A 23,537-nucleotide genomic window follows, 5' to 3' on the forward strand; every position below is an offset into this window, starting at 1 on the left:
CTTTCTTCTTGTGAGGCCCCATCTGGAGTACTGTGTCCAGGCCTGGGGCTCCCAGCACAGGAGGGCTTTGGAGCTGTTGAAGCAGGTCCAGAGGAGGGCCAAGAGGATGATCAGGGGGCTGGAGCACCTTTCCTGTGAAGAAAGGTTGATGGAGTTGGCCCTGTTTAGCTTGGAGAAGAGAAGGTTCTGGGGAGATCTCACTGCAGCCTTCCAGTGCTTGCAGAGAGCTTATAAGCAGGAGGGAGACCGACTTTTTATGCGGTCTGATAGTGAGTGATAGGACAGGGAAGAATGGCTCTAAACTAAAAGAGGAGAGATTTAGGTCAGATGTTAGGAAAGTGTTTTTCACTCAGAGGGCAGTGAGATGATGGAACAGATTGCCCAGAGAGATTGTGGATGCTCCCTCCTTGGACGTGTTTAAAGCCAGGTTGGATGGGGCCCTGGGCAGCATGAGCTGGTGGGTGGCAGCCCTGCCCATGGCAGGGAGTTTGGAACTACGTGAGCTTTAAGGTCCCCTCCAACCTAAGCCAGTCTATGATTCTCTGATTCTATCATATATACATATGCACTTATGGATGGCATATTGTGCTAGGTTCTCCACCAGCTGACCTAGTTTCTTCTTTACAGATATATCTCTCTCATGCTTGTGGTCAATTAAAATGTTATAAATTAGATGACTAGTGCTGAATTGCCTTACATTCCTCCAAACTGGTATAGCTTGCAATTGGTTTCTTATTAGCATTTGTTGAAGGAACTGACAGCTCTCTGTAATTTGTTTTTCCCCAAAATTTGCCTTCTATGAGATCTTCCCTACCCATTCTCTGGGTTTATTAACACCTGCCTTCTTGACATCTATTGCTGTCAGTCACTGGGATTAAGTGGCAGAGGTTGACACTGTAGAACTGATTTCTTGTAAAATGTCATATCTGACAGTATATTTTGAGTTGTATGTTACACTGCCCTCTACCTAAGAGCAAAACTGCCACTCAGCTGAGGAAGGTAGTGACAATTATAGCATGTATTAGCTCTTAAGATTTAGGATGTGTTTCAGAATTTAGAATGAAGAACAGGACGAAAAACGTGACTGAACTTAAACCTTCTGTAAGGCATAAATAACTGCTCTTATAATAGATCTCATTCAGTGCAGACAGCAATCTGTGCCAATGAAACATTTAGAGCACAAACTCTTTATGATGGTAAATAATGCAGGCTAAGGCATGAAATGATCCTTGTCCTAATTTGTTGGCTAAAAACTTAGAATTGTTTCATGATGCAGTGGGCAGACAGTGAAAATGTCATGGGGGAGATGAAGAAAGTAGTAGACTGTACTTCAAGCAGAAGTTTAAGCCTAGGATCAGCTCACACTGTAAGCATGCCTCATAACGAGAGATTCTTACTAACATGAGATGCAAAAAACAGTAAGGCTTCAGGTCCTAGTAAAATAACATTCTTTAATGTTGTTTGAGACCACTGTCGATACCTCAGTGGTCCCTCTCATAGGTCAACTAGCGATAGTCAAGCCAGGCCTGGTGCTCGCTTCATAAAGCCTTCCTGTTACATCATTGTTTTTAGTGACCGTATTGCACTAGTTGCTTTACTGTCACTTCAAGCAAGTTTGAGCCCCTAAACAATGAAAATGAATTAGCAGTAACCAGTCCTGGGTATGCATCATACTGGCAATGTACTGTTGTTAGAAGACAGAGGAGCAGGCCTTGATGGTATTCACAGTAGTGGTTGATACTATAAAGAAATCCATGTATGAATCACTCCAAGTTGCATACTGCCAAGAACAAGTACACAGTGTTGATACGCTATCTAGTGGCTGTACAGAGGATAACATTATACCTGAATTACTGTTTCCACTCTCGTGAGTTGCTAGTATTAAAAAACGCGGTGGATGAGATGAGGATTTATAAATGTAACTATTTTGTAATGAATCTAAGAGATTTTGAGGTTATTGGTGATGAGCCGAAAGAAGATACTAAAGTTTGTGTGAGTTTGCAAACAAAACAGTTGCCACAAGCATTTTTGTCGTTAATAATTTCCACTCTTAAGACGTTTCTCCTTTTGACTGTGATCTAAGCAGACTAGTAGCTAATAGCTCCATTTATGACTGGTTTGAGAATCAGTTCGAGTATTTTCTTTAGCTGCTAGATCAGGCAGCATTGTTAAAGTCAAAGCAGACAATCTAGATACTAACTAAACTAGACAGCATACAGTAATGCAAGGCCAGATGTATTCTCTAATGGGGAAAACTAATTCTAGTTCCCTGAGATCATAGACTTGGAAGAGGTGAAGACTATGCACAGGCTTCTCCTAGTTTTCTGTTTCTGACAGGGATGCAGTTAACATTCAGTAAATCAAACACCTCTCCTGCTTTACAATCCATTTATTATCCTAACTGACACAGTCAGTAATGTGCTTCAGAAGGTAAAGCAGCTTTTTAGCTGGTGAGTACTTCTGTTGTAAAGGCCCTGTTTTCTATATTATATACCTAAGTTGAAAAACACTGTATGTCCATATGACCTGTACCAGCATATTTAGGGTACTGCAGAAGTTACAACTAGCACACAAATTACTTAAAATACAAAAACAAAAAAGAAAAAAAAATGGACTCAACCTTTTATCTTTAAGTGCACTTAATTAAGTGGACGTATTTGTTTTAGGAAAATGACTAAAGACATGATGCTGCAGGTTTCAGCTTGGATACTTCAAGGACTGTACATCTTTCTAGGAAAGCAGAAATTTTACTTAAATCTCTCTTCATGCATCATGAAATGAAAGGTGCCAATTTTGTTCTCCATTTCTGGTAAGCAATTTCTCAATTTCTACAAGCTTCTGACTCCTTAAAAACATGTTTAAATTATTTGGTGAAAAAATGCTGTCCACATTACCTGCATTTATCATTACTCCTGATACAAAGCTTCCCTTGCCACATAGGATAGCTGTTACTAACTATGTACATAAATACAACATTACATAAATACATGCCACATAGCTGGTTGCTAGACTAAGTTTAAGCATTTACAGCTTAGTCTCTAAGACCCCTGCATTTGATAAGGCAACCATGATTTTTAAGAGCTGGACATAGGTTTCTTGGTCCCATATAAGTCAAAAAAAGCTTATAAAATAAACATGTAAGAGTTGCCAGGTCTATGAACAACCTTTAAATGTTCAGAGCTGATGATCTTAACCTCCTCTTGTCTCCCCTCCCTTCCTACCCACAAACAATTCTCTGTACTTTCTTCAGATGCAACTTTTACTCCAAATTTATTACCATGGAAATAATAATAATAAAAAAACCAAAACACTGTTTTTAAGACAGCTGCTAGTAACACAGATGGGCTTTGTATTGGAAAATCAAGCACATGCCTCACTAGAACTTCCCACATTAGATGCTGGCTCTGAAGTGTTAGAATCCCAACTTCTTTTTATTGCTTGTACAACCAGCACGACCCTGGCCACATAGTTATTACAAAAAAAAAAAAAAAAAAAAAATTAAAAAAAGTGTCCAACACAGGATCCATTGCGCAAACATTTAAACGAATGAAATAATTTCTTTTACAAATGTGTTTCTCTTGTATAAGAATAATTTTGTACAGAAAATAGCTCTTTATGCATTTTACAGAAATGCTAACATTTAGATTCTCTATTCGTGGACAATGTTTGAATGCAATTTAAGATTTCAGCTATGCCTTATAGTTACCAAATACCAATAAAGCAGCAGTACATCATTGTCTAATATCCTTAAACTGCTTGACCTAGCAAGTATTGAGTCAGGAGAGTGAAAACATTCCTAGAACCATGTTTGTTCACAGACATTCAAGTATCTTGAAACAGTGATTAAATACCTCCTGAAAGTAACACTGTAATTTATGTGTAAAGAAATATGAAATTAAACCTCAACAAGGCAGCATTACTTGCTCACAGATTATCCTGCTGGCTAATACTTTCAGAACCAAATTGAAAATTCAATATTGAACTGGTTTACAGTTAACGTGACCTTCAAAATGGGATAGCAGAAGGTATTCTAGTAAATGTTATGCAGCATTAATACAACATTGCGTATGAAATAAAAATACTTTCATTTTCTTAGGAAGAGACCACGGAAGGTAGAGAAAAATTTAGTAAAATACAATATAAAAAGTAAATTTCTGAAAGATGAGAAGAAACTGAAAATCATGTATATTTATATATAATGTGTAAGGGTACGCTAGCAACTACGTATATTTAAAAATACTCAGATTCTTTGAAGATGATAGTGTAAAAGCCCATGTGATATCACAGGGAATTCAAACACAAACCACCTTCAAACACTTTTCTTCTACAATTGCTGTTTCAAGCACCTGTACTTGTACAAAAATTTCTTCTTGATATACAGCTTTATGCAGTCATCCTCTTTTCTTTCTTTCTAGGTATTTCATAAGTTAAAACAGAAGATGTAAGCAAACAAGTTTTATATAATCCAATCAAAAAAAAAGGAATTTAGACTGTATTTGATTGTATTAAGTATTAGCACAGAGCTCCTTAAGAGTTTGCCAGCTGTAGCGTATGGAAATATTTTGATGCTTCCAGGATTTGAGATTCAAATATGTACCTACATTTAGTCAAACATGGCTATCACTCTGAGATAGCCAGCCTCTTAACACATACAATTTGCAAACAAATTCAACTGGGACTGGTGCACCTCCGCTCACTAATACCTCAGCACAAAGGTTGACATGATTAATAAATCACATTATACCGGGTCACATTTCCATTCAGTTAGACGGAGAAACAAGGCCCCTTCAAAACCTCATTCCAGTGATTTTGCAAATTCTGCATAGTCAATGTATCCGTCATTGTTCTTATCATCATCTCTTAAGACGTCATCTATTAGACTAATTAGCTCTTCTTCTTTCATTGCCTGGGTATTCTCACCACCTTCCTACAACGACAACAACAAAAAAAAACAATACAACACAATAAACAGTTTAGCAGTGTTTCCCATGTAGTGGCACATTTGACAGATTACTAACAACTAGTTTTTGTTAAGCAGTTCATGTTTGATATTTAACGTGGCATTAAGTTTTATGTAATTATTTATTTCAATATCAGCAAATTTTACCAGACGCAGGCTACTTAGCCTAGGTTCTCTGTCTTTCAAAACAAGTACTTTGTATCTGCTATATCCAGTTTACATTCTCGGCCAAGAGACCTGAAAGCTAAATAGCACAATGTGCAATGATAGTTACTAATCTAACAGATGTATTCTTAATTTGAATCTTGATGTAGAATGGACAATAGAGTTCCTATACAGCGTAGAAACACCTTGCTTCACATCAAAACTTGCGCAACACGCTGATCTTGCAGGAGAGTGAGTAATGAAAAAAACAGCATGTTAAGTACATTGTAGCTTAAAGACGGTAAAATTCTTAGTATCAGCTCTTGGGAACAAAGGGGAATACAAAGAGGGGCCCTTGCACAAGAAACAGCCACTATTCTGTTCTTGATAGGGTTTTTTTTTTTGGCCAGAGATGTACATATGAAGTTACATCTTGAATTTTAATTTTCAGAAGGTCATTGTGAGATACTGTGTTAGCATTATTTTCCCAAGGCAATTGTATCTCCATTTGTCCTTAAATGTTCATAGCTGGGAGGTAAACTTGTTTAGAGAAAGGTAAGGAAAAAGGCACGCCATGACTGGTTCTTGTTACACTAAGATTGTGCAAGAGGTCTCCTGCACTTTGTGTATCCATAGCAGTAACATTTTGGAGTTGAAAACAGCAGCCTTTGGACCTGCTATAGCATCACGACATGCTACTTCTGTAACCCTGTTTTAGCCTAATTCCATTTTGGATAATTTCCCTTTCTCCTCTCCCCATCTCTGCCTATCAAAGTATCTTTTCTGTCAAATCACTTCCACTCTTCACTCACACTGAAGTTTACACTACAACAGAATCTTATTGAAAAGTGTGATGTGAAATACTGTGATGAAGCCAGGACTTTTATAAATTAAACCAAAAGGGAGAGAGTCTCATTTCCATGCCAAACTGTTCTACTGTAACTGCCCTGAAGGTGTATTGTAGATGCTCTACATTAAGCTGTTTTTCAGAACTGTTTTCTAAACACACAAGCTATTACAATACTCATCTACCTCTTTGTGGACATGTGATATAGCAGTAGCAAGCTCTAACCCATCTAGCAAATTATTGCCATCGTAATCATGCATTTTGAAGTAATGAAGCTGCAGCTCTTGCGGAGACATCTCAGACTCTGGTTTTTCAATAACACCTTCCAAATGTTCCATGATGTGGCTAAGGAAAAAAAAAAACATGACAAAACACAGCATAACAGTTAATTATTAATTCTCTGTTTACATCAAATTTAGTCTTAGATCAAGCAGCCAAGTACATGGCAACTACATATCTCTAAAACACCCTGCACACTCCCTGCTGCTGAAAGGTAGTTTTATACTGAAATGAAGAAGGTGCAAAGGTTGTTTGCTACAGCTGCTGTAGTGGCCTCTGGTATCTTAGATAGCTACTCTTCTTTCTTTTGGCCTGCTTAACAGATTATGGAACCAAGCGAAGCAGTGCCCTGAATCTCCTTCTGGCTGTCTTCCAATGCCCAGCAACCGGAGGAAGATCGCTCCCCGTCAAACATGAACCAGGGAATGTTATTTGCCGCTACCTCTCTTCTGTAGATGAAGAAGCAAGGAAGAATAAAACTCTTCCCTACTTCTTTAAAATACAGCTTTGTTTATATTATGTTGATCTAAGTAGGCAAGATGTCTGTAAGGTATTATTTACACTGCTAACAGGGCTAAAGGTCCAGAGAGGCCTTCCCAGACCACACAACTCTAGTAAACTTACTGAGCGAGTGCCTCATCTCCGACTCCATCTATTCATACAACACCCTGAGGACAGAGGGTGCCCCGGGCTGTAACCCAGCTCACGGAACACGACTTCAGAGACAAGCAAAGCACTGAGAAGCTGACACTGGCAGAGCGCAGAACACCTACTCTTTATCCTGCACCAGGTTCTTATCGAGGCGGCTGTGTGAGGGCGGGCTGCCTGCCGCGAGCTCCTCAGCCTGGACAGGGCCGAGGCACGCGGCCACCAGGCAGAACAGCAGAGGGCTCCTAAAGCTCCCGGGTGTCATCGTGGCCTCCTGGAAAAGGAAAACACACACACACACACCCCTCAGATGAAAACGGGATGGATCAGCCCGGCCGAACTCCGGAATACAGCCCTGCCCGCGGTGACGGGGCCAAAGGTCGCGCTCAGCACCGCGGTGTCTGCGTCGATCCTGACACCATGAAGGCAGCACGGCCGTTTACATTTATCCCCCACCCTTCCCGGCGCCCAGAGGAGGGAGCCGTCACAGAGGCCCTGCCAGTCGGCACCGCTACACCGCGACCCGGCCGCGTTACGCACCCGCCGGCGGATGGCGGCCGCCGCGCCGTGCCCAGCAGGTGGAGCCGCCCCGCGCCGGGCCCGCCACCATCTCGCCCGCCCCTCTGCCACTGCGCAGGCGCGGCGCGCGCGCCCCCACCCATTGGCCACCCCGGACGTCACCGCTGCCGGAATTCCACGTGGAGCGCTCGCTGACGGCCAGGTGGAGCGGGCGGGAGATGGGGCGGGGCTTACAATGAGGGGCGTGACTTACTTACAGCGAGGGGCGTGGCTTGAGGGGAGAGAGGCGGGGCCTGCCTCGCAGCCCCTTGCCTGCCCGACGGCGTCCGGGGGAGCGCGTTGCTCCCGTGCTGTCTCGCCTCGCCGCGTCTGGGCGGCCTCCCGCAGGCCGGGGGCTGATATCGGGCCGAGCCGGGTCGGGCCGGCGCGCGCTAAGATGGCGGCTAAGGGCCCGCTGTCTCACGTGAAGCTGGAGGGGGAGATTGAGCGGTGCCGGGCGGAGGGGCACTGGGGGCAGCTCCGGCTCCTCGTGCAGCAGCAGCTGCTGCCGCCGTCACGCACCCGGCGGAAGGTGCCGGTGGGGGGCACGGAGGAAACGGGTAAGCGGCCGCGCTCGGCGGGTCGGAGCCCTGCTGTGGAGGGAGCGAGCGGGGCGTTCCGTGCGCGGGTCCCTGTGCCCGGCCCGGCGGCGGGCTGTGCTGGAGCACCGCGCCTCTGGGCTCCGAACCGGCTGTCTTCTGAGGCTCCTGCCTGGGCTAAAACGCGGGCTGCGCCTCACCTGTGGGAGTGCCGCCGGGGAGCGAGGCCGTGCCGCCTGGAGCTGGGACCTTCACGTGCTCCCTGAAGTATAGCAACAGTTTGGTTGCTCTGAAAGCATTGCCTGTTGGTTTGCAGCCATGTCACTCTAGCACAAGAATGAATAGTGCTGTCAAAGCTAAAGGATCCTATCGGGGGAAATTTTCAAGTTAAAAGGAAGTGTCATAAGGTTTCCAGTAGCTCAAAGTTACTGCAACTTCCCTTTCCTCTCCCCTCACCCCCCAACTAGTTCTTTCTGTCTCTAGGGGTTACTGTTTCTGCGTCTTGAAGGTGGTGTGTTCTTTAATTGCTAATGTCATGCTAGTTATATTACAAAAATAGTCTTCTTAAATGATCAGCAGTAAGTGATGTTCCTTGTTGATTGGTATGTGCTTTCAGAGGACTATGGGAGCATGCTGCTTGCAGAAGCTTTGCTGGAAGAATGTTTGAAGGAAAACTTTGCCAAACTGAAGGACTCCATTCCACTGACAGAGAGGGGCGAGCCAAAACTGAGCGAGGCAAAGCAGCATCTGACCAATATCTTAATCAGAGGAAAACTGCGAGTAAGTGGGCTCTGTCGTCGTAATTCCCGTTAGTCTGGTGCTTTTCTCATGCACTTGTTAGCCTGATAGGAGGTGGTGACATTGCCTTATCATGTCCCTCTGTGTACCATGGTATATTTATAGGTATTACTAATGTACTGGTAATTCAGTGCCCCCTTGCATTGTCTTCTGTTGGATGTAGTGCATCCAAATGGGTGATGTACTACAAATATATAGTGTTTATTTTTGATGAGAAAGGGGTGGAGCTCTCTGTAGTGTCGGGGCATGGCCATAGAACAGTGTTGCTGGGCTAGCCCATCTGCAAGACCTTCTGCTGCTCATGGGCTGAGAAGCAGAGTTTCAAGTCTGCATGGATGGTTGCTGGTGTCCTTGAACACATAGTTGCAAAAATAGTTTTAAGAAGTCTGTGAATTATAACAGTCTGAAGTTCTGGACTTGTATTACCTTCAGTTCTGAAACTTAAAGGCTAGCTGTCCTGAAAGCTTGTGTTATACTCAGATTGCTTGCTGTGGAGCACATGCTCAGTGTTGGTTTTTTTTTTTTTCTTCCCTGGCAGTGTTCCTTGTTAACTTCTTGATAGTCAGTATATTTAAAAAATAGAAGGTTAGGGAAGGAAGCATAATTCATCCAGTTCTGTAGTTCAGCCCCAGTAACAGACAGAACCACTGAATTTTCTCAGGTTTTGTTGTTAAGTTTGGCTTCAGGAATTGCAATTACTCTTTCTTCCTTAGTGATAACTTAACTACTCATGTAGGATTGAGCCTGTGTTGACTGCATGCGCTGAGAAAAGGAGGGCAAGGGGTTAGGAACCACTTCATGCTTTCTGTGGCATGAGAAGGGCCTGAACACTGGTATTTTACTGAGATTTTTTTTTCTTCATCAGTTTGTATTGATATTCTCAATCCTTAGGAAACCAGTCAAATCTTAGAAATGGCAGGCATGCCTTCTCTTTCCCTACGTTGAGAAAATCTGGGAGCTTTCCTGCTCTTTAGTTAAATGTACAGAGGAGAGGGTAGCAGTTGACTAAACACTGTCTCCCTAGTTTTAAAGCAAAGGAGTTACGTGATGTGTATGTGGCTAGTTCTGACAATGGTGGGCTTTTATGTGTTAGCAGTGGCTGGTGAATCAATAGCATAGGGTCAGGTACTTTAGAGTAGTTCACTGATCTTTGTGGTTTGCTGCTCTCACTGTCATATCCCAAACATCACTGGACACTTAAATCCTTCCTACTCCAACCTGTGAAGTTAGCAAGGTTAAGAATAAAACATTTTCAATTTGTTTTGAAGTACCTCATTTTTGCTATCTGGTATTATACCATGTATTCACTCTTCTTTCCCCCACCTCCTTTTCAGCCTAAGTATATGACAGAAGCTATGTTGATCCTTGGAAAGCTTCATTATGTAGAGGGATCCTACAGAGATGCCATCAGCATGTATGCAAAAGCAGGAATTGATGACCTCTCAACAAAAGATGAACCTTTGTACATGCTGCGTCTGGTGGCTGAAGCCTTTGTTATTAAAGGTAAAGGATCAAGTGTGCATATTTGAAGTGTGCTGTTGAGGTTGAAGGTACATTTCCAAGATTGGAACAGAATTAGGGCAGTGCTGTACCTTTAGAAAATCCTACTGGCTGTGGTCTGTGTAGTTTAATTTTAAAGGCATTATGGAGTCTTAGTCCATGGTATTTAAAATTGGCTGACTTGCAAAGAAAAGCTTGACGTTGGAAATCGTGTGGTAACTGCTGGCTGCGAATCAGCAACACACCTATGCTTGTGCTTTTGGAAAAATCTAAATCAAGCTTTCAGCTTAATTGGGGCCTGTGTTTTCTCTTGGAGTTCATCCACTTGTTTATTTCACAGAAATCATTAATATTTACAAGGACAGTGTTACCAAGTTTTAAACTCTGGACTAATGCAATATTTGCTTTCAAATCAGATAGTGTGTTTTTGCAGTGTATATCACACAGTGTCAGACCTGATGTACAAAAAGGAGTCTCCTTTCCTTTTTATTTCTACAAATCTTGCACTGAGAGATCTTAATGCAAACTGCCTCTGTTGATAGTGAAAGTGCATTTCAGTTTTGAGTGGATGAAAGGAAGGCTCTAGTTGGTTATTGGCTTGGGGGGGAGATCAGTAGCCTTCTCCTTCATTTGCTTTCAGTTTCTTTATAAATGTTGCTCAAGTACTGCTACCTATCTACTGCTTTCTACTCTTTTCAGCATGTCCACCAGCTAATTAGGTGAATGAGAACTCTGTGATGATCAGATACCTTCAACTGGTATGTAAAAGAGTGATGCCAAATCAACCCAACATACTGTTTGACTGGGCTGCTAGTATTACTGGTAATAATTTGGGTGTTATGTGATCTCACACATCTGTTCTTTTTTTTTTTTTAAAACCTGTTTTTGCTGCCTTGCTTGCTTCCCTTATGTTTGCTGTGGCACTGGTTGAATCTGCTTTGTTAATGAGCTTTTGTGGTGTAGGACTAATTTACCTGTAACTTGCACTAATGCTTGCATGGTACAGAGGAGTGAGTGACTACTAGTCCAATTATTGTAGGGTTTTTTGTTTGTTTTTTGAGACCGACTAACAGTGCACTCAGCCTTCCTGGGAGTTGGCTAAGGCCCTTGGTGAGATGTGAGTATAACAAGGTATGCACAAATGTGATGGAATAACATTGTTCCTGGAAGACTTCTGTGACAAATGATGACCGGGCTTCCTTATGAAGATGCTGGAGGTGGAGGTGTTTACCTCAGAGGATCAGGCTTTAGTTTTTTTTTTTTAACAGTTTAGTGTTGAATACAAATATTTTTTTTGCACCTATGTGTGCGTATAAACCATAAGGTGCTCCCACCACTGCAAAGTTATCTCTTTGCAGTCCTATTTCACAGCGTTTGTCCTCCATGATGACTTTCAGATTAGCCAGGATATCAGGGATATATAGGAAGTCACCTGATGTTCTACCAAAGCTTTTGACCAAAATGTACAGCGGAATGGAGCTTGCTCAGCTTACTTTGAAGAAAGTACTCACTCCTAGGATCATAGTTTCCGTATTCTGTGTGCTTGATGTACCAGTTCTACAGAAGCAGGTGTTAGAAGCTTGCACAGGAAACTGTCACAACGGTGGCGTGGGTTTAAATTTTCTTTTCAAAATGTGTCTGCCCAGGCTACAGCTGCAGGACAAGTAACAGAGTGTGAATTTGCATTACTTAAAATTTGCTTATATGTTAGTATAAATACTTTTGATTCCCTTTTTGCCCATTTGGTGTCTGTGTAGAAATTCTGTCGATCCATAATGCCTTTGATTGAACTACTCTTAGCTTATACAGGCTGAGACCTTCTCTAAGGTCGCTCTTGAGCATCACTGACAAGATTTCTGCAGGGATCATTAATGCAACAATCCAGAAAAGCTAGAGCCCTATCTTTATTTTCTGTCTTTATTTCAGGAACTTCAATTCCCTGCTTGATTTTTCATTCTGATCTTTTGTAATGGGAGGAAGGGGTCAGAATACCCATGTTCACCCAGTAATGCACCAGAGCTTATCAGTTCTTAGTATAAATGTGAAACCACCTTGGTTTTTGTGTGGGTAGTACTGTTCTCAAAGATAGTGCTGGAAGGGTCGCTGAAGAAAAAGAGTCAAATCAAAGGCATTCACACTTAACCATTTTAATGTCGGAAGCAAACTAAAATGCAGTGAGAAAGAGATGGATGCACTGGCAGGAGCTGTGCAAATCCAGCATGTGGTAGAAATGAAACATCAGACAGTAAAACTGAAGTTGCTCTTTTAGAGCACCTTTTGAATTCCACAATACTTAAGGTTAGACACTGAGCTAAATCTGAAGCACTTCTGAAGATTGGTGGCGGGTGGTAGGTTGATGTTGTGGTAAGAAGTAATACAAATCTGCAGCCCTACAAATTGAACTGTAGAAGTTGAACAGCTGGATAAGTTTTCTTGCTTGCCTTGCTCTATAGGCTTCCAGCCAAGATGAATTCACCCACTAAATCCTGACGTTGTTTATGAATACTAGGGCTTGAGCTACTGACAAGTTAAAGGATAAATGTTAGGGTAAGCTTCTTTCAGTATGTAAGCTGGTGGCTTCTGCTTATCCTGTTCCTAAATCTCAGCGTTGATGGGAGAGGAGTGGCATGTCGTAGTCCTCGTGCTCCACTCAGTGCCCACAGTAACAGTTTGATTCTTAGCAGTGACTATTAACCTCTGTTGTGAGTTCATGGGTGGTTGGCCTGTACATCTCTCTCTCCTTCCTCCTCATCTTCCAAGAGGTTAATTCCTGCTTAAAACCTCTACTTGGTTCACAGTATGGCAGGTAATTGCTGTTGCAAGCAGTTCTGCCTGTTGCTGGAAACCATATTGAGTAGTAAAACTTGCTTGTATATTGCTTCTTATTCATTTGGGATGCATTGTGGCTTTGTTACTTGTGTTGTCCATTTGAAACATGTGGGCAGAACTACAAAACTGCTCATGTAAGTGTAAGCCCGTTGGCTTACCTTCCCTCTGGCTGCACTTGCTGCAGAAACTCTGCAGTGATCCCTGTCTGCTCCCAGTGGATAGATCTCCCTGCTGTGGTAGAATTAGTCACAGCCTAACCCCTTTCAAAGCAAAGTGCATCTCTAGCCAGGACTTAAGCTCACCTAAATTCCCTGTTTGTAGAGAATAGGCATGTCTAAATAAATTAGTTTTTGTAGTTCTATGGTGTCTAATATCAAATATATTTCAATAAATTAGGGTTTAAGGTTCCTATATTTTTGTGTTTGGAAGTTGTCATTCCCTAGCTCACATCACTGATCTCTGCAGAAATGTGAGTAGAGTAATTTCTTGCCTGGTGATATTGCTGCTTCTGGTATTTGGCTGTCATGGTTTTGTGATTTTCGGTTATTGGTATTCCACATCATAACATCATGTAGTGGACATACCTAGTTCTCAGAAGAGAAGGACTACTACAGTCCCCACGGTACTTTGCTCCTTTGTTACCATTTTCCAGCCGGAGGGAAAAGATAGAAGCTCGCAGTATAAAAACTTGCAGATCACGAGACCGCGTCCCTTTTTCCGCCGTCTCTCGTCTTGGCAGCACCTCGCTCTCCAGCCGTCTTATCGTCGGCAGTAGAGTAAGGCCTACCTTGACTTTGGGACATTCTCTCTCTCTGTATTGGATTTATCAGCTTAAATTGTAATTATATTGTATTATAGTGTGTTGTTTTGCATTCCGATATTTTATTTAGTAAATTAGTTTGTTTCTCCTCAGATTGTTGCCGCTGTTCTTTGCTCTCAGGGCCATCTCCCTACCCTTTTCCCCTTTTCCCGGGACGTGGGCCCTTGGGTCCCCCGTCCCCTTTGTCACGGAATCGGGCCTAACGCCCGTAAACCGTTGACATTGGCTTTGTACAGTGAGCATCATTGAAATATACTTTATGTACTACTTTATGTAGACAAGGTTCAAGCAAAGTTCATGAAGCTGGTTGTACAGATAGGAAGTTTGAGTTGTAGAGAACTGAAGTGAGTTGCTTTCTGTCATGCTGTGAGTCAGTGGCAAAACTGAAGAAAGGAAGAAGAAAAAAGACCTCCCATAGCTAACTTGTCTGTTGAGTCAGTCATTTTCTGTAGCATTAGAGCCATTTTAAGCTGTTCTAGAGTAGGTTTTGTATATATATTTAAAAATATGAAAAAGATATAATGTGAATTACATGTGCTTCTTATTTAAAAAAAAAACTTTTGGATTATTCCTAATGGAATTGTGCTCTCTCTTCTGTTGCTGGAATACTTGGTGTGAGTGCGGGGAGGTGGTACACAGAGAGATCCGAAGCCTCTTTTGTTTGGGAGCTGCATGGTGCCCAGCCTTTCTTGCAGCCTGTTGCCAGCCTGAGTCATAAGGGCGTGGGGAGGGCTGACTTGGCATGTGGACCCTGGCTCTGTCATGACTGGCAGTTCTTTAGATTTCTGCAACACTTCTGATCGGGATGTGGAGTGTCAGAGCTGCTGCGAGGTGAGTCACCCCGTAGGGAGGAGTTCCCTGCATCCAGCAGACCTGCTGCCAGGACACCAGTGGACTTCCTATCAGCAGTGAAATAAGACTGCAAATGGTTTCTAGCTGCTTTCATGGGAAGTAGGGCATTAACAGTCCCGCTACCTCTTTGTCTTCCCTTGTCCATCCTTCAGTAATTTTTGTGTCGTTACTGCCAATTTCAGCTCATTGTGGGAGATCTGGTCTGAATCTCTGTACAGTCAGAAGCTGGCAGTGCTGGGGTGACTCATGGCCTCCTCAGTTGGTGCCTGATGTGGATGAAATGAAGGCCTGGTTCAGCGGTGGCTGGAAGGAGACTGCGGGGTAACATGCTTGTGGGAGGCTAAGGAGGGCTGAGGTGGATCCTTAGTACATTGATTTCTAAAGGCTTGAGATATTTGAAAACCTTAGAAAAGAGACCTACTGTATCAAAAGGTTTCAGTAAGAGTTCAGCCTTTTTAGATCTCAGGAAATTCCTTGTGGAAGCGACCGTTAAATGATGTTGTGACTGTGAGAAGCCTTGGTGAGTTTGCATTTTGTTACAAATGAACCGCAAATCTCGTGTATAAGATGTTTTTAGTCCAGTGGCTTGGAGCATTCTTTATTTTGTTCTTTACCCCACCTTAGCCATTTGAAGATGTTCAAGAGCATAATGTGACACTTCTGGAGAACCATAAGGTCATGACGCTAATACTTCTGTATTGAGCCATGCACGTGCTTCAAGCTAGCCACTTTTTTCAGAGCCCCTCCCCGAGAGCTGTGAGTTACACTGATGGTAGCAGAGCTCTGAGCCAAGCACGTGAGGGCTTTTCCTGAGCTTGGAAAGCCATGCAGGGTTCTGGGTTTAGATCAGCTTGTTGTGGGTTTTCAGGGTTTTATGTTTGTTTAGTTGCATTTAGGACAGTCTGCTGGTCTCACGTTTTCATGTTTTGTCTTAAGGTTGTGTCTTTTGAAACTTCCAAGATGGGGTCAGTATTGCTTGAAAGGATATTTTTCTGCTTTCTCCTCATGTAAAATCTCCGTCTTGGATTTGTGAAACTGAAGTGATTGCTTGCAGCTTGTAATAGTGTAAACTTTTAAGAAATAATAAACAGGAAGATGGGTCTCTTAAATAATTTGAAAACTACGCACTTGGTTTTAGCTATGCTTTTTAGATGGACCAGTTTATGCCTCATTTTTTTTAATCATCTATTTTAAAATTCCTTTGTGCTTCTTCATCTAATTCTTATGGCATTTCTTGTTGGTTTGAGAAGCTATTAAAAACATGTGGGTTTGCATTCAGTAAACATAACTCTGGTATTATCACTTTTTCTTTCTAGCTAATAAGGAGGTACTTCACCTATTTGTTCATATGCTTCAGTGAAGTCTTTGACATTTGCTTATGTGTCATTCACCATTTTTAATACTGTTTTCTACAGCATGACTAATTTCCTAGGTGAAATTTGTATTCAGCTGCATTTGTTAGGAAACTAGAATAAAATGTCCATTTAAAAATGGCTTTATTGCAAAGCTAACTTCTGATAAATCTACTTTTTTCTTGCTCATTACATAAATTAAGAAAATATTTTCAGTTAAATGAGTTTCACTTGAACAGACAGCGTTTGAACTCAATGCTTGTGTTAAGTTAGAAGTGGTAGACTTCTGATCATGTGTGCATTTTTTTAATACATAGATTAAAAGTGGAAAAAAATAAAGCCAAATGGGAAAGGTTAAATCAAAGCTGTACTGATTCATCAGCTTTGAAAAGCTGTTCATTAGACTAAATGAATGGAGTGAGATGAAGGGAAGAAAGAGAGGGGCTTGTGTTTGATTTTTATTTTTTTTTTCTTCCTTTGCTTCATGGAAGAGAACCTTTATTTTCAAGACTAATTTCAGCATTTCATCAAATTCTGACTTCAGTTTATTTGTTTTACTTAATGCTGCCCATCGCATACTACAAAGATGAGTTTTGTTCAAATAATTAAGTAGTGCATGTTGTGGGCTTAACTCAAACAGCCATATTTTTTAGGAGAATCTTTCCAAAACCTGAATTTCCACTTAGCTTCTCTGGTGTGGCACTTCTATGCGCTTGGTCTTTGTTGAGATGGCGATACCCAAACTATTGAGTGTACTGGAACAGTGGCTGGAGTAATTTCAAGTGCCAGCAGTTTGAACAGTTGCAAGTGCAGATGAGCTGAGTTTAGAAGTGCTATGTAGTTTTGCAGAGTCATAATCTATTTTGTAATCCTCTTTTTCAGAGGGAATTGCACTCCTAATTTCTTTTTAGTAGAAACATGTGTAGTCCAGGTGACAGTTTACAAAGATGTTACAGGCTAATTGTATACTTTCTCAGTTCACCCTTTTTTCTGAGGGCATAAAAGCTTGCAAGGTGCATTCTCCTTTCCTGGACTAGCATTTAGAATGTTATCCTGACTGCTTGATGCCAAAAAAAACCACCACCACCACATCTAGCCTTATGACTATGCATATTTTTGTGCTTGGTATCGTTCCATAGGCTGATCTTAAGAGTTCAAGTTCTCCAAGAAAAGCTTTGCTGTAGTGCATAAGATTCCCACATGCTCTCTTTTTGCTATGTAAGGATATGACTTGTCTTGACAAGTGAGACAAATGTAGAAGGGGATTATTGAAAGGGTGATGACACTTTTCCTTGTTCAAATAAATCATTTTCCTTGTCCTTTCTGGGCAGTAATAAGGGAAAGTAAAAGCATGTTGTAATTGCATGTGTCAAGATAAAGATGATCCATTCCTGCTTTACTGTTTGTTAGCCCTTTGACTGTAAGGAAGTCTTACAGTTCTGCTGTGATATAAAGGGGGAACCCAGCTCTTCCTCTGTCCGTTCAGCGCTTCTCCTCATCTTATGTACATCGTGCCTGCATTGCTGCTTCTGGCTGACAGAGGGGCAACTTGCTGTGATGTACCCATAGAGCAGAAATGGGTGGTAGGCTGTAAGGGGAAGGGAAAATCCTGAGAGTGTGAATTCCCTCCCTACTTCCCCCCATTGATTTCTTTATCGATATGGCTCAATTGACAGCATGGCCTGCTTACTGTAGGCTTTTACTTGAGGGATTCTAAACGATCTCTACCCTAATCATCCAGTTCAGACCAGGAGAGCTGTTATCTTCACATACACTGACTTAGCTGGGACCCTCATTCACTGCTCTGGAACTTGCCAGGTTTGCAGGTGGCAGTGCTGGCTAATGCAAGAATGTGTGGTGCAGTCTGACACTGCAAACTACATAACTGAGCACAAGGCATTTTGTTAGCAGAACTTGTTTTCACTTTTGCTTAACAAAAACTGTCTCTTTTAAATGCTGATCCACATCAGAGGAAGAGACTTTGTTCTGTACCTCATGTATACTTCAAAGTGCTACTGCTTACAATTATGTCAACTAGACAGGGAGCACGCGGTTTATTTGTGCTGGCATCAAGGTAGCTGTCTGATAGGCAGAAGCCCTGGTTTGTAGATGCAGGTGCTTTGTTAAGTTATAATTCCATTTTCTCTCTTCTGCTCGGAAAGTACACATCGAAGTGTACTCTGGTTCTGTGACTGCAGTTTTACAGAAGGACTTTCTCACTGGTGCTGCTGCCTGGCAGTGATGCAGTGAGCCCAGGCAGTACATCTCAATGCTAGGTCATCAGGACAATTACTCTGTTGTGCCTTGTCCATTTGGTTTTTCTACTTCTCCACTTCTGCCTGCTGTATTTAGACCAAAGAATGTAATTCTTCACCCATGAAAGTACATGGATGATGTTGACCAAGTCAACAAGTTGTGAGGGAATGCTGCTCTCATCTGTTTACTGTAGTCCAGCAGAGCCATCTCCTTCAATGTAGTCAGATGTGTCATGGAATGGAGGTGTCCTAGTACAAACCAGGGATATACAAGTGCTCCATTGGTGTTCAGAAAGAAAATATGTAGATCACTCTGAAAGTAATGCCTTCTATTTATTTTCCTGGAAACTACGACAGATACAGAGAGTGCAACAGTGCTATCTAGTGCAGCAAATTCTCAGCGGCAAAGCACTATTTTTCAACATAGCTGCCACCATTAGATGTGCGTTTTCCCAGCAATGAACAAGAGCCCACATGCTGTGCTCATGGAAATCTGCACCTATTAAAGCGATTCACTGTTTCACAGCTGCTATGTTGTCATCATTGGTTAAATGCATCACTCACTGCCTCACTATGCCCACATCCACTGTTTGGTCTCCATAAAGATTCAGCAAATGTTGATGAATGTCAGTGGGACCTCCACATGGAGGAATTCAGATGCACCTTTGCTTCATCTGCACTTCAATGTCAGATATCATTGTGTCAGACTGCCCTTCTGCTGCCATCTGTCGTACAGCAACAACATGTAGCAGAATATTGGCAGTAAGGTTCCCTCTCTACTGCCATATCATTAACACCTGCAGATTGCAGAAGTGGCATCACAAGAAATTTGTTATCAGTTGTAGGTAAGATTTTGCAGCAAAGAAGAGAAACCTAGAAGTGCACAGAGTGATCCAGGATGTTATCAGTTCAGTAGCTCTGTAAACACAAAACCTTTAAATAGTTGAATTTTTACAGTACTTTGCGATGCAGGCGCAAGTGAGCAGCAAGAACATCTTTCATACGCAAGCCCACTGGTTTTCTTGTGGCAAAGTGCTTAAAAGAGCTGTTGAACTTAAAGATATTTTAAAAAAAAAGGTGAGTGTTCCAAATTTGCTCACCTTTTCTGTGATGGCAAATGGCTGTCAGTAGCATGCTACCTAGCAGATATTTAAAAAAAAAAAAAAAAGGCAAAAACCCGGCATATTTTATCTGTCCATTCAAGGTAGAGGCAATGTTTTAATGATTGAGGAAGTAACTGAAACTGTTTTACAGCAGATGTTTGCAAATGTTTCCTTTTTTTTTTTTTGCTGTAATTGCTGAAAATGCTACCTACAAAAACTCTTATCTGTGCATAAATTTCTAACCCATTTAAAAATTGTCCACATAAAGAGTTTGGGTGGGTTTTGAAGCCATTTGTTGTTTATGTTATTTGCGTGACCAACAGATTGACACTAGGAAGGTGGAAAATATACTAGATGAATTTAAAATTAAGAGGTTTAGTCAGTGCAGCCGACAGTGCAGTTCTTCCCTTTGGATCTGCATGCCTGTCAGCTATGACAGCCATTAAAACTGAGCATGAAATTAAACCGAAGTTAGAACTGGACCTTTCAGTCTTTATACCAGTGTTAACCAAAGATTTTTTTACCAAAAAAAAAAAAAGCAGAAACATAATTCAGCTCACCGCTCTCTCCAAAAATAGAATTCTTATTTTTCTAATGACAAAGTATTTTGTACTGTTCATGAAATTGAATAATATTTTTCATTTTTCTTTATTTCATTCTTTATATTTTTCATATGTTTTATAATGTGTACTTTATAGTAGTTTAGTGGTGTGTATATAATTTATAAATGTACTTATTGGGATGCTTGCTCAGTACAATAAGGATGCGTGATCAAAAAGTTTGGAGACTGCTTTGTTGTCGGTTAAAGTCCAGGTTCAAAGATCTGCCGTGAAGCTGTAGAGTAACCAGCTTGCAGGCGTCACATCTTGATATGCTTGGGAAAGCAGGCGTCCTTGGATTGAGGTGGCTGACTTCTGCATTGCAGGGAGGTGTGCAGAGCCAATGTGGAACTAACTGGTCAGGCGAAGGTGACTGAGGTGGCTTCTCAGAGGAGCGCTTGCCATTCCCTGGCTACACATGTGCTCAGTCAGGAGGTTTTCCTGGTTTTAGGGGTCAGCTAGAGCCGTAAGTGCAAGTCTAAGCAGCTAATGTTCTCCTTTGCTTAATGAGAGTAACAGTGTTAGGATTGGGTTATTGCATCCAGGAGTGTAAAAGCTGGGAGTAGGTGTTGAGTTCTGCGTTGATGCAGCTAAGCAGGCTTGCAGAGGCACCTTACATTTTCCTGTTTCATTTTCCATATTGTGGGTCAAAAGGTCTTTGGAGGATTTCAGCTAAGGTCACTGGAGTTCTCTGCACTTCTGCCTTTGAGATTTTTAGACGAAAGATGCCCCAAGACTATGACAGATTGCCATGAGTATGCAAGGCTTTTTTGTGTACAGTAATTTGAAGCAATGGCACAAGAAGTTTGTGCTGCTTTCTTGCAAAACAAAACCTCTCTCCTCCTTCTCCCCTTCCACAAAATACAATATAAATGAATGGATGTATTCAAAACTTAGAGCTTCTAGGCCTTTCTTGCTCCACTTCTGTTTGCGTTGCAAGAAAATGCAGTTGAACTCATAGGTCAAATTGCTGAGAAGATGAGTGTCAAGACCCATGGTGTGAATTATTTAAACTGCTGTGAATTGTGGCAGAAATAATGCATAGCACTGTGTCTTGGTACGTCAAAACAATCCAGAGTGCTGCTTTGTATTGTTGTAGTTTAGGCCATTTGCTTTCCAAGACCTCATAGTGTGATTGCTTGGTTGAGGGCTGTGCTCTGAAGTTGGACTCTTGACTGGCAGAGTGGGACAGGCTGGCCATAATACCAATTGTATAAGGTTTTCGTTGTGCCTTTCAATTCTGCTGTCTTTGAAAAAGTGTTTAGTACACTGCTGAACTTTAGTTCGTGTGTGTATGTATTTGAGGAGCTGGTCTTGTTTTGGTGTGGGCTGACTTCCTAGAGCCATGCTGTGGTGGCTGCAGGCTCCCAGCAAAAGGCATCCTGTCTTGGGAGGGCTGTGGGATTGAGGATGTGCAGTTGCTGTGCCATGGCTCACACCCTCGCTTACCTTAGGACAAATTATTTCTGTTCCTGTAACAGCACTGCATGTCCTTAGCTTAGCTGCTGGCTGGCTTCTGTCCAGGATAGCCTGTCTGTGCAGCTATGAGCATGGGTGTGCCCTGCATTTCAGGCTGGGACTGATGCTTTTGGTAGAGTTGTAAGTCCAGCGTAAGCTCTTTTTTGAGTTCCAGTAGATGTGCTCTGGCAGCCCAGAGGGCCAACTATGTTCTGGGCTGCATTAAAAGAGGAGTGGCCAGCAGGGAGAGGGAGGTGGTGGTCTCCCTCTACTCAGCTCTTGTGAGGCCCCCTCTTGGAGTACTGTGTCCAGGCCTGGGGGCCCCAGCACAAGAAGGACGTGGAACTCTTGGAACAAGTTCAGAGGAGGGCAACTAAGATGATCAGAGGGCTGGAGCACCTCTCCTATGAGGAAAGGTTGAGGGAACTGGGCTTGTTTAGTTTGGAGAAGAGAAGGCTCCGGGGAGACCTCACTGTGGCCTTCCAATACTTGAAGGGAGCGTATAAACAGAGGAGGGGGAACGATTGTTTACGAGGGTGGATAGTGATAGGACAAGAGGGAATGGTTTTAAACTGAGACAGGGGAGATGTAGGTTAGATATTAGGAGGAAGTTTATCACACAGAAGGTGGTGATGCACTGGAACAGGTTGCCCAGGGGGGTTGTGGATGCCCTGTTCCTGGAGGTGTTCAAGGCTGGACTGGACGTGGCTCTGGGCAGCCTGGTCTAGTGGCTGGCAACCCTGCACTCAGCAGGGGGTTGAAACTAGATGATCTTTGAGGTCCTTTTCAACCCAGGCCATTCTATGATGTGCTTGACACAGATGTAATATCAGGCCACTTGAAAGCCTGCGTTAAAATGAAAGTGACAAGAACTGTGAGTAGATTGATATGTCCCTCCTAGTTATTAGGAGTAATGCTGCTATTTGGGGAACTAGTTTATGAATTGGAAGAAGCAAGCTACCTTAGCCTGCTCTTCTCCCTAGCAGTTGTGCAGTCTCCATCTATTCACAGAGGCTTAAAGACCAGCCTGGGTAAAGCCTTGATGAGCCTGTGCTGACCCTTCTTCGAGCAGCAGATTGGACCGTAAACCTCCCAGGACCCCATCCTGTGATCTCTGTTGCTGAGAATAAGTCCTCATGTCTGTTTGCAATGTATTTTCCAGTTCTTTTAATAACGTCACTTCAGAGCATTGGTGCCACGTGATATGTTTTCTTCCTTTGGGAAGGACTGGGTAAGATAAAACTGGAAATAAGCCTTTCTAAAATGTTCTCATTCAGGTTTCCATGAATGAAAGCAGTGTATTTCAGCTCTAGGAAGGAATTCGTTCAGTCTGTGACAACTCTTATATGCCTTATGGTGTGGTTTTTTTCTGGCATAAATGCAAATTAGCTTCAGAATGGCAGAAGAACAATCAAAGATTAGAGAGATAAGGAGCCAAAGATAATTTTTTAGAGAACTAGAGGAAGTGGATGGAAGCCTTTCCTTTATTCAGGGAAGAAAAGTAGTGCTTCTATACATAGAAAGCTGCTGCCTCTGAAGTAGGTAGGTAGAGTTTATTTTTTTATGAAAGATCTTTTTTTAACTTGAGCCATATTCACTGGAAAATGGTATCTTCTGTACATGAAGTGTTTTTGTGATATGTATGTTCATATGTTTTTTAAATCTGGGCATCTGATTTGTGTGAGAAAAATCTTAATGTAGGTAAGTTACAAGTTGGTGTTCTTAAAGTAACTGGTTTAAAAAAAAAAAAAAACTCCTTAACCAGCTACCCAGAAAGCATGTAGCTTTATGCTTTACCCAGAAGTTAATTCAATCTCAGCAGGAGCTACGCTTTGCTAAGTCCAGTGTGGCAATACTATGCACTTAGTGGTTTTCTGTGTCTTTTGGGGAGTTAAGTTGAATTAAAAATGCATGCAATTCTGCAAAGTTTTTTTTTTTTTTGCTGATAACTGGGGAATGGAGAAGAGTTAGTGGAATTTGTGCTGTCAGGGCTGGA

The 23,537-nt window shown here is 42.2% G+C and overlaps 2 protein-coding genes and 1 long non-coding RNA gene across 9 annotated transcripts in view; 2 read left to right on the top strand and 1 right to left on the bottom strand.

Moving 5' to 3' along the window:
- LOC110396921 lies at positions 463 to 6,669 on the top strand. The gene is made up of 3 exons (XR_002437366.1): positions 463 to 1,661; positions 2,667 to 2,809; positions 6,554 to 6,669. It is a non-coding gene; the product is annotated as an uncharacterized LOC110396921 (long non-coding RNA).
- Positions 3,242 to 8,306, bottom strand: MCFD2 (multiple coagulation factor deficiency 2). Of its 2 annotated transcripts, none has more exons than XM_021392823.1 (4): positions 8,176 to 8,306; positions 7,004 to 7,152; positions 6,137 to 6,296; positions 3,242 to 4,927 (listed from the first exon to the last, which is right to left on the bottom strand). In XM_021392823.1, the coding sequence occupies exons 2-4, from the start codon at positions 7,141 to 7,143 to the stop codon at positions 4,796 to 4,798; spliced, it is 432 nt and encodes a 143-aa protein (XP_021248498.1). In that variant the 5' UTR covers positions 7,144 to 7,152; positions 8,176 to 8,306; the 3' UTR covers positions 3,242 to 4,795. The 2 variants fall into 2 exon arrangements, with proteins under 2 accessions (XP_021248498.1, XP_021248497.1); XM_021392822.1 differs by lacking the exon at positions 8,176 to 8,306 and adding an exon at positions 7,419 to 7,553 and having other exon boundaries at positions 3,411 to 4,927.
- The window catches only part of TTC7A (tetratricopeptide repeat domain 7A), a 168,130-nt gene continuing 152,173 nt past the window's right edge, over positions 7,581 to 23,537 (top strand). For 2 of the 6 annotated variants that reach the window (XR_002437364.1, XR_002437363.1), the window contains exons 1-3: positions 7,655 to 7,996; positions 8,592 to 8,755; positions 10,108 to 10,276. Coding sequence is in view for 3 of the 6 variants with exons in the window: in XM_021392819.1 (XP_021248494.1) it covers positions 7,834 to 7,996; positions 8,592 to 8,755; positions 10,108 to 10,276 (496 nt within the window). In the remaining 3 variants the exon portion in view is untranslated. Of the gene's footprint in view, positions 7,600 to 7,654; positions 7,997 to 8,591; positions 8,756 to 10,107; positions 10,277 to 10,972; positions 11,032 to 23,537 lie in introns of those variants that run through there. The other 4 variants (XM_021392818.1, XM_021392819.1, XM_021392817.1 and 1 more) reach the window with 4 other exon arrangements.

This window comes from Numida meleagris, chromosome 3, assembly GCF_002078875.1.
Source record: "Numida meleagris isolate 19003 breed g44 Domestic line chromosome 3, NumMel1.0, whole genome shotgun sequence".
Classification (NCBI taxonomy): domain Eukaryota; kingdom Metazoa; phylum Chordata; class Aves; order Galliformes; family Numididae; genus Numida; species Numida meleagris.

Coding starts and splice junctions, on each gene's coding strand:
- MCFD2 (XM_021392823.1), bottom strand. CDS start 7,143: ATGACACCCGGGAGCTTTAGGAGCCCTCTGCTGTTCTGCCTGGTGGCC. Junction 6,297..7,003: donor AACCTGGTGCAGGATAAAGA/GTAGGTGTTCTG, acceptor TTTTTTCCTTAG/CCACATCATGGAACATTTGG. Junction 4,928..6,136: donor TATCACATGTCCACAAAGAG/GTAGATGAGTAT, acceptor TTGTCGTTGTAG/GAAGGTGGTGAGAATACCCA.